Raw genomic sequence first — 11,409 nt, forward strand, 5'->3', positions numbered from 1 at the left:
CTAGCTCAGCGCAAATAATTTCGTCCTATTTTATTTCTACCTGGGTTGATATTCATCTATATTATATATCCTATTATATTAAGCGAGCAATTTCTGTATATAGTTATATGGTTATCTGGTTATTGACCGAGTGAAGTGAGGTCTAAGATTCAAGTCGACGGTTTGGCATTTCTCTTAATGTTTCTATGTTGCGCTGAAGGATAGGTGTGCTGGTGACATGGAGAGATACCGACGTGCAAAGTCCATCTATAAGAGGCATATTGAGCAGGCTAGGAAGCTGGCAACGGCTGCAAGGATTGAGAATGCACCAAATCGCTGTAAGGCGGCATGGGATGTGATAAACTCACATCGGTCCTTGCCAAGGAGACAGCTTGATTTTGCAAGTCCTGATAAATTCAACACTTTTTCATCGAGTCAGTGAAAAGCATTGTGCGAGATCTGCCTATAGTTGATGATGATCCAGTTGAGCTGCTGGCTGCACGAGTTCCACCAGTGCATGCTCGTCTGTCTTTCTTCCGCCCCATCACTCCGCCTGCCCTGATTAAGATTGTCCGTTCTTTCAAGCCATCCCGGAGCCCTGACGTGTATGGAATGTACGTTTTCATGCTACGTGAGGTGGTGGATGCTATTGCAGAACCTCTTACTGCAGCAGTTAATAACTGCCTGAGATCCGCCATCTTTCCTGACTTTCTGAAGACCTCGAGAACCGTTCCTGTGTACAAGAAGGGTGATCACCAGAGCTTGAACAGCTTCAGGCCGATATCCATGACTTCAATCTTTGGAAAAGTGGTTGAAGCAGTCATCAAGCCTCAACTTGAGAAGTTGTTTGAGATATATAACCTTTTCTCAAGTATGCAGTACGGTTTTCGCAGAGGGAGGTCAACTGTTGACGCAGTAAATCGACTGGCTGAGCGAATTGGTTCAGTGTTCGAGGATGGTGAGTCCCTTGCACTGAACTTGTGTGACTTGAGCAGAGCTTGAACACAGTTTGACTGTGTTGACCACCATATACTTATCAAAAAGCTTCGTTATTATGGTGTTGTGGACTCTGCTCTAAACATTTTGGAGTCGTATCTGACTGGAAGAACACAGGTGGTGTCATTGAGAGGAGCTGCTTCCTGTCCACTCCCTGTGAGTTTTGGGGTGCCTCAGGGTTCAATACTGGGGCCAATCCTGTTTATCATAATGATAAATTACCTGGACGACAATGGCTCAACTCTTCTCTTCGCTGATGATACATCATTGCTGCCATCTGGCATTGACCTTCAGCAGGTGTTGGAGATGTCAGTGGAGCATCTGCGGTCTTCAACTTCATGGTTCCAGGTCAATCGCTTCCAACTAAAAAACATCATCTGTAGCTTGTCGCGAAGACTGCCTCAAGAACAGGAACCGGTGAAGCTGTTGGGCTTTGTATTGGATTCGAAAATCAGCTGGGCTAGCCACATCCAACAGGTGACTGGGAGACTGTCCCGAATCTGTTTTCTGTTGCTCAAGCTGAGGGGACAGGTGACAGAGGCATATCTGGTTATGGTGTATCATGCACTTTTCCACTGCCATATCTCCTATGGTCTACTCATGTGTGGTCATTCAGCCAAGGTCGTGGACATACTTAAGCTGCAAAAACGGGCTGCTAGGATTATAACTGCAAGCGAACATCATGCACATTGCAAGCCCATTTTTGTTAGACTGTGTATCCTTACAGTGGTCAGCCACTTCCTTCTTCTCTGCCTCATGTATATCAAGAAGAATTAACAAAATTTGTTGACTCGGACTGATGTACATCACCATAACACCAGGCATCGAGTGCTGTTTGACATACCCTGGGTGCGCCTCCAGAGATCGCGGGTATGCTACAGGAGTTCAGCTCTCCGCTACTTCAACAGGCTACCTGTAGGAGTGAAGCATGTGGATACCAGCAAGTTCGAGAGGGTTTGTGACCGGTTTTTTGAGAGCCAGGGCTTATTATGATGTACAGGAATTTTTAGACGATGAACTGTCTCAAATACTATCTGGCTAACTTGCCAGTAAGTCAAAGAGCAAGGCCTTATATGTTAACTAAGTGTGCTTTATCTTGATCACTGCCATCTTGATAAATTAGTGTTTTTTTTTTTTTGTTTCTGACCTTCATTGTGAAAATAATGACGCCATCGATCCCAAAAGTGTGGGTAATGGATGAAGAAGAAGGTATAAGGTAAAAGCATTTACGGCGAAACGCGGTAATAGATATTCATGAAATTTAACAGGTATGTTCCTTTTTAAATTGTGCGTCGACGTACATACAAGGTTTTTGGAAATTCTGCATTTCAAGGATAATATAAAAGGAAAAAGGAGACTCCTTCATACGCCAATATTGGAGTAAAAATCAGACTATAGAATTATTAATCATAAATCAGCTGTTTAGTGAACTATAATACTACCCGTTCAAAAACATCGAACATCTTGAAAATGTATTTTTCCATCAACGTTAGTTGACAGTTGACTATAATACTACACGTTCAAAAACATCGAACATCTTGAAAATGTATCTTTCCTTCAACGTTGTAGACAGTTGCTGCCTGATGACAGCGCTCACACTCATATTCCGGGACAACACGTCACGGTACGATAGGACAGAAAGCTCTATGTTTATTTAGGACTTTTTCTAGACATTTCAAATTTATGAATTATCTATAATTTTTGAGAAAACAACAACAGGTCAATGTAGCTTACTGAGCGCGAGGTCTACTGATCACAGAACTACTAGTGTATGTCCAACGGATCTCCAAAACGGCTCTAACGATTTTCACGAAATTTGGAACATATCATTGGAAAAACAGATTATAATCTCGTCGTCTGTCGATAACAGAAAATGTGAGTGCCTGTGTGGAAAAGATACAGAATTATGTTCAGCTGTTCAAATAGTTGCAATCAATCAGCTTATCTCACGAGAATCTAGAACTTCCAATCTGATCAAAATAATCTTATTTATTGACATGTCATGGTATATCATTCTGAATGAGAGTATATAATAATTTTCAAAGTTAATCATTATTTTACAGTTTTAAGTGATTAGTAAGTGTTATTTTGTTATTCAATTTGGTTTGTAAACAATCGAAATTAGAACTTTTCTGTTTACAAATGTTTGGACTGAAAATTGGACCTGAATTCAAGTGTATGGAACATAACATACTTTTTGGACTATTTATAATGTTTAACTCAAAATTCGGGGGAGAAACAGTTTTGGGCTGTGCCTGTTAGTCCTTCCCCAATCATTTTAAAGAATTGTGTTCTGTTTATAGATAAATAAATAACGAGCGAAGATCGGTGTCCCGATATTTGATATAATTGAAGAATAAAGACTATGATACAATATATCCCATAACATCTGGTATTAATAAGCTTAGCTAAATATTGTGTGCTTAATCTTCATATTCTTATTGATGAGTTTGATTGCTAACCTATAATATTTCTATTCTATTCGAAGTTACGGTGACTATAAATAAACATACGGTACAGTGATTACCAAAGTCTCGGAAAGAGCGTCTACAGAGCTCTTAATATGCATTTTGCAACTACTTTTACTGAATCAAATTTCCTGTTCTGTTTCAATAATTAGGATTGGTTGCACAAAAGCCTGTAAATTTTTATCATAATTAAATATCACTTAAATCAGAGAAGTAGGCTTTTTGTTCAAAAACCTTTCTCGATTGGTTTTCGTGACATACAATTAATATTGAAATTAAACTGGCTTCTACTTAAAACTATACAGCATGTAACCAATATAACTATGCATCTATTTTCATTATCCCTATGGATACCACAATATTTAAATACTATAAGTTTTTTGTATATTTTATCATTCTTCAAATTAATGATCAGAGAATATGAAACTCAAGCATTATCAAAATTCACAACAGCTGAAGTATCTATAGTAGGCTTGTAGCTTGTGGATAACAAATTGATAGTTGCACCATTGGTATCTTGGCCCGTTCAGGATTTTATGGGGATGAAACCACTTAATGAGAGATAACTAAATCCACAGTTTGCTAACAAGTGGAAACTACTCTGACGTGTGACTGTCACTATTCATGGAAGAAGGAAGATAATTTTTTATTCATCACTTTTTTAGGCGAGGGTTCATCACTCATTTGACTGCCATCGAATTATACCTGTTGAGACAACAGATAAGTTTGAAAGCTTTTCCTCGTTCTGATGAAACAAAGGCTGATCAATTATCATCAATTGACGCCAACATAGTCTATAAAAAATAATCTCGTGCTTTTTATTTTCTTCTACCTCCTCATTCCAAACCTTGTCTTCTTCAAACTTTCCATTCTCCTCTTTAGTCTTATCTCTCCTTGTCCTACACATCCCTCATATCTCTCATATCCCTCTCATTATTATTTTGAACTCCCATTCACCTCATGAATCTTTTTCATTATTATATTAATTTTTCCATTCTTATTTTCCTTCCTTCTCAATTTTCCTTCTCCCATATCTTATGTTCTCCAACGAAAATCCCTAATTATTTTCCTCTTTTATAATAATATCATTATCATCATCATCATCATCATTATCTTCTTTCTTCCACATGATTACATTTTACTCTTTTCTCTTTGTCATCAAGATTGTTGTCATTCAGATTTTCCATCCCCAAGACATTGACATTTCATTCCTTCACTTTTTTCTCCATGTTCACTTCCTCCGCCTTCTTCAGCATCCATTCAGTGGCGTAAATAACGCCAATGCAACCAATGCGGTGCATTGTGGCGCAGTCCTTCAGGGGGCGCAGGCCTGGGGGCGTGAAAAACTGATATTTTCTGGAAAATTATTAGTGGAAAAAAATTTCTGGAAAAAATTATAAAATTACTTCCTAGTTTATCGAAACATTTGGCCACGGAGTCGTATTCGTTATACTAACAATACAATAGCATGGACTATTAATATTACACTATTTTCTATTTAAAAGTATACGTGCGCTCTCCCCAACACACCACTCAGTTTTACTCCGTTCCCGTGTCCGCAAGCGCATCTCAACTCTCGACGTTTCTCAACACTCAAGTCCAAGTCAGCAGCTGAGGGGACGTAGAGCGCTTTTGGCTTTGCTACTCTCCATCTTCAAATGGAGTGTATTGTGAACCATGTTGGCTGTTTGCTAATAGACTTGATAAAAATTCTAACGATGCATGGACTACGGGGAAAATAAATAATTGGAGAAATCTGTCAACAAAAATTAAAGACCATGAATTGAGTAAGTGCCATATTAATGCATGTATCGCTTATGGGATAAGAAAAATAACAGAGACATCAAAATGCTTTATTATGACAAAGAAGAATAACTGGTTGAAATAATAAAGATAATTTTGGATGTTATCGTAACAATGTCAACCTGTAATCTAGCTTTCAGAGGGCATCGATCTGAAAGCATAAAAAATGTTCAGAGTGATTCAGGAAATTTTCTGAATATTATTGATCTCCTGGAAAACGAAGATAGTAGGGTGAAATATTTGAGCCCTTCAATTCAAAACGAACTTATTCATTTGACATGTCATCAGATTTTGAGTGAAATATTAACTGATATTCAACAGTCTCCATTTTTCTCTCTCATTTTAGATACTACACAAGACATTTCAAAAATTGATCAATTATCAGTAGTCTTGAGATATGTTTTATACAAACCAGACCTAAATCAGCTTCAGATAGTGGAAGAATCCTTTTTAGGCTTTGTGGAAGTACCAAACCAGTCAGCCGAAGGCCTAGAGGAGCTTGTAATTAAATTTATAGACGAAAAGAAAGTACCTTTTGATAAGTGCTTAGGTCAAGGATATGATGGCGCTTCTGTCATGAGTGGAATTTACACAGGACTGCAGACCAGAATAAAATCAAAATCACCTAACGCTGAGTATGTCCATTGTGCTAGTCACAATTTAAATTTAGTTTTAAACGACAGTGTGAAATCGATTTCAGAGATTTCATCATTCTATGATACAATAAACAGTATATACGTATTTTTTGGTCAAAGCCTACCACGATGGCAATGCTTAAAAGCTATGCATAACTGACAGGTTCTGTTTTTTAAACGCAGATAATTTATTACGATTTACTGATGAACAACTTGTACAATCAGCCTCCACGTTTTCTACAAAATATGAATGTGATGTGAGATGTGACTCATGCTTTGGTCAATGAAGTAATTTGCTTTAGAAATATAGTCAAACACGACATAAAAAGCAATAAAATGAGCAAAATCAGCCAGTCGGCTGATTATCTATTCATTAAGAATAAGTTTATTCCATCAAGTGTGCCAAACGTTTGTACAGCATTCATAATGTTTCTTACATTGCCTGTAACTGTTGCAAGTAGTGAAAGGTCTTTTTCCAAACTAAAGTTAATTAAGAACTACTTAAGGAATTCTAGTAATTCGTGTAAATGTGGATGTAACATTTAGCAGTGGTGTTTAAACTTACCAGGTGATTGATCCAAATTTTACCAAAAGTTTAACTATAATTATAATCAACAAAAATACAACTGAGTAAAAAGTCATAAAATCGTAAGTTTTGATATACCATTGGTTACAAAATAATAAATAAGGAAGTGCAAAGAAATGTCCTTAGATTCGTAGGAAAGGTTTGTGCGGCGGGGGGGGGGGGGTCTAATGTGAATGAGTCTACGAATAGGGGCGCACAGGAATACAGGAATACAGCAACTCTGATAACAGTGTACAATATTTTATCATGCAGTTGCACTTGAAAGAAAGGTCTTCTATTGATGTTGAAGATGAAATGGGCGCATGCATTCAAGTTTTAAGGTCAGGTTATATGCAAAGCACTATTTTAAAGGTCGGAAGAAGAACGTCGGCAATGATGAAGGATCAAGATGAAGGAGGCTGTGACTGCACTGCAAAGGACCACCCACAAGCCGGTGCCGGCATTGGTGCACACAAGTTTCTTCCTTCTCGTTCAACATGGCAGATTTGTAATCAGCATACAGCGTGTGAGCTGATACATAAAAATCGATGTGTTTCCTAACGGTGCCCTTCAACTTGGCTAATCTGTTGGCTGATTCTATTTATCGTCCAGCTCCAACTCAAACTCCATATGTAATGGCCACACAACCGGTTAAAAAACTGGAATTTCTACGATTCTGTAAACAAACACTGTCAGAAACCACACACACAGCTTCGAATGTGTTTGAAACAAGATGCATTTCAGGGTGGCGGACCGTTAAAGACTGTTTCCCATGATTCCCATGATTCTAACTACTGACTTGGAATTGTGAGAGCTATTGAAACTTTTTTGTACTTACTTGAGTTAACTAGAGATTGATGTAGGGAAGGTGTAAAAACATTAAATTATTTCTCAAAAATGTTTTTATAAATGAGTAGTTGCCACAATAATTTCGATACGCTTGCTATTCAACCATGTTATTTGGGGATATCCACCACATGTCCACTACAATAAAGAAACTTTCTTACTCTATTGAACATTTGGGATTAAGACTTATCCACTACATTCGTTTTCCTATGATGCTTGCAAGTCTATCACTTTTTTCAGTATAATTACATTTAGTCTTCATAAATTATTATCGGATGAGATTGGAATTCAGATAATGTCATGAATGCCATTACCAGTGATGCGACGCTCCAATCTACATTGATTGTCATTCAAATCGAACATTTATTCAAAAAATCTAGAGTAATTACCAATATACAATATCCTACTTTGAATCAATTCTCTACAAGAAGTTGACGATTCATCAACATTGAGCACGAATTAAAATGAGAAATAGTATTTTTGAATGATTATGCTACTCGAGAGAGTTAGACTGTGAGGTGTGAGTTGAATAATATAGATATATATACCAGGTAAGACATGCATAAAAATAATCCGAGCAAATGAGTTGCATCAATAATTTATTATAAAAATTGCAATAAACTGTATATAGTAGGCCTATTATAATCTGATCAGTTGGAAAAATCTTCTAAATGTTGCTTAAAAATATTATTAATTATTAGATAAATAAATCTGTCAAGTACAAATTTATTATATAATTGATCATCATTATAATATTCCAGCAGTTGCTTCTACAGCAATTAGCAACAATTTAACAGCAATTTCTAATATTCTTCCAGGAATTGTGGACTAATCCGCTAATCAATCCATAATTTCATTCTTCAAGTTATTAGATCCGTCATTGCTAGCTCATATTGTGTCAATAAATGTTAATCATTGGTAGAAGTTTCTAATTAACATATGATTATCCACTAATAGATTAAATAGATATAATTGATCACACATCATCACACATCATCTACATCTTCTTGTAGATGATGTACATCTACATTATCTACATCATCTGATGTAGATGATTCTACATCTTCTTGTATAAGAACAACCCTCATGTAGGCCTACGTATGTTAATCAATGGATTATTGTTCATCAATTATTATAATCGTATAATAATAATGAGTAATATACTTGGAAAAACTAAAATACCTAGTTACTTCTATACTTCTGGTTTGTTATAAATATAACTTATTCACTTTGCCTTGTTCTGTTTCTTGTTAACAGTAGTTTCAATATAGCCAACTCTCTATGATGGATATGATAAAACCAGATCAAATTAAAACGGATTCAATCTCAACTCAAAAGATACTAGATATAGCAGTCAGAACTGGCTCAATCTGCTCAAGTTCAACACCCCGCCAAATAACATTCAACAAATTATGAGATAACAAGTGATGCTAGTTCATCTCCCACGGTCCCCTATTACTGAGTATCACATGACATCATGGGAAGGAAAGTCCTCTTGTGCTACATTGTGAACTGTGACTCATTGTGCATAAATATGACTCACGGGGAAAGTGATTGGTGAGTTGATAATTTATGTGGGCAATCAGGTCTTCAGGTTACCTTAATATCATCAATATTTTCTGAAACCTGGGTGAAATAAGACTCGTAAATACCAAAATAATGAATTACTCTCTGTTAAGACATAAATCACTCTTTATGAGCTATGAGTGGACTACTATAGACTGGCCACATGAAAATTCTTCAATCATTTGTTAGGCCTTATATTACCATGATTATAAATTGTGAATGTACTCACGAGTAGATCAAGCACAGTAAACAAAAAAGAGATGAAGACTTCTGCATCATAGAAAAAAAGTGGATGAATAACAAGGGTAGCAGATAATGTAACAATAACGTTGATGGAAGACAAGGATCAGTCGAGTTGATGGTGTTTCTCCAAGTGTAAAACAATAGAGATTAGAATTACTGTATTCCAAATATTTTATAGTCTGTCTCACCAAAGGTAATGAGACCCCCCGTGCTATGATGCACCATCCCCCTCTAATTTTAGCAAAAATCATCCCTAGTCCCCCACATAGATATTAGGGGCACCGCAAAAATGACATTTGTCAGTTGTCACGTTGAACACTTCCGACCTTTTTTGACCCAAGATTCATTATGGAACTCCCCTAAGAATAACAATTACGCAATCTGCGTCGGAGCCCCCTTTGGGCACCTCTTTTATTCTCATTTATCGGAACGGAACAATCGTTACTAATAATTCATCTTAGCACTGTCTTGCTTTGTCGGTCAGCTGTTGTCAGATAGTGAACGTTCCCTATTAGCTCATGATTCCAAGCATTATGAACACATATTATAGTTTACCTGATAAACCCACAGACTGATCTAGAGTGCTCTCTTCGGTCTTTCAATTCAATATTTATTAGAATTGTGTTTCAATTCTAAAGTTTAGTTTGAGCTAAATATCCTTGAACTCTCTGAAGTATGAATTTATAAGGGATGGTTTGATATTTTTCAAATCTGACAATTCATTGTGGAGTACAAACTTATAGTACCTTCAAAACAGGATTTTCTGAAAATATTGGTTTTTATAATATCACACATTCAACCCAATCACTGTAAAATAACATTTGTTATTTTGATGATTACAAACTTCAATTGTAATGAAGCTTCACCACCCACAATATTTTTCTCACTACCATCCCAAAAAACAAACAAGAGTAGTGCATAATAAAGTTTGCGGCAAATTGCCCATCACTGGAAAATGAGTATTTTCCTGATTTAGTGGGCTTGAGTAATTGGAACAATAATGGTAATGCGAACGATGATGAAAAATGACAGTTTTGACTTTTGTGTATAGGTCAAGTCCATTGAAAATCTATAGCATTTCCTACTCATCTAATTCTTCTATCACTGAGCATAATAGAGTGGTGAAATTTTCGAGTACTTACCAGAGAAAAAACTAGAAGCCAACGAATCGTCCTGTGCATTTACAAACACTATTCCCTTTTCGGCAATGATACCGGCCAATAGTATCACTGCAAAGGTCACTGTCGCCTGGTGCATTGCGTTGCGAACTAATACAGTTCTCAAAGAGTCCTTCACTACTACAGATCCTTCGTCTACCGCTTCCTATTCACTACTGAGCGCTCTCTTTCCCCTTCTTCCTTCCGTCCTTTCTTCCATACGCTCTTTCTCTTTTCCGTCCGTCCTTTCTTTCGACCAGTTTCGCCTCTTCTACAGTCTTCTCCTCCTCGTCGATCGCTCTCTCCTAATTCTGGCTCACTCGCACACGACTCGCATTCTTTTCATCCTCTTTTTGTTTCTTCTTCTCCTCGCGAGCCTCACCTAACATTTCCTCACACTCTATTCCTTTCGCAGTCATTCGCGACTTCGTGACAAGTAGGCTGGGTGAAGAAATACTCAATGATTTGTCTTTGGAGCTGGCTGGATGAAGAAACTATCACATTTTATGGAATGGGAGAGATTATCCAAATATATTTCATAAAAAAGATTGAAAAACAGTTCTCAATCATTTCAGTATTTAATTTTTATCATTCTGAAAAATGATTATAAAGGTATAATTGATGTTTCATAATTATTTCATTGAAGTTTAACTTTAGTAACTTGAGAGAAAATAATTTTGCAAAAAGTTTTTGCTCAGAAGTGTAATAATGAATATGATCTCTCATCTGTACCCAATCAAATCAAGACATTGAACAATGAGATCTCTGCATAAGCTGGATCGAATTTTTTCACAAGTTTTGAGGATCTGCATAATGTGAACTACTTACTTTATTTGAATCATGTATTAGTGAATGTCACTGTGTCAGAACTTGTTTCCTAGACGCCTCTGTCATAATTGGGAAGGAATTTCAATAAAGCTGTGTTTGCTGTGACGTCATGTGGCGATGAGAGAGCGGGGTTCTAGGGGGTTAGGGGGGCATTCCCCGTTAGTTCACCTGCTGAGACGAGGCTCTCGCCTCTTCACTAGTCCTTGTTCACACGCTCACTCACACACATGTAGCCAATCACACACGCACGCGCGCTCACTAACACACACGTACACTGCCACTCAATGAAAATCCAAGTCTTTCGCCTTTTTCATTCAGCTGAA

General features: G+C 37.0%; 1 protein-coding gene across 1 annotated transcript in view; it reads right to left on the minus strand.

The window, feature by feature from the left end:
- The window catches only part of LOC111045323 (protein masquerade-like), a 59,676-nt gene extending 49,235 nt beyond the window's left edge, over positions 1-10,441 (minus strand). The window contains exon 1 of the mRNA XM_039427380.1: positions 10,244-10,441. Within this exon, the coding sequence (XP_039283314.1) occupies positions 10,244-10,358 (115 nt within the window). The 5' untranslated portion in view covers positions 10,359-10,441. The remainder of the gene's footprint in view (positions 1-10,243) is intronic.
- Positions 10,442-11,409: the final 968 nt, after the last annotated feature.

The sequence above is a fragment of the Nilaparvata lugens genome, chromosome 4 (assembly GCF_014356525.2).
Source record: "Nilaparvata lugens isolate BPH chromosome 4, ASM1435652v1, whole genome shotgun sequence".
Lineage (NCBI taxonomy): Eukaryota > Metazoa > Arthropoda > Insecta > Hemiptera > Delphacidae > Nilaparvata > Nilaparvata lugens.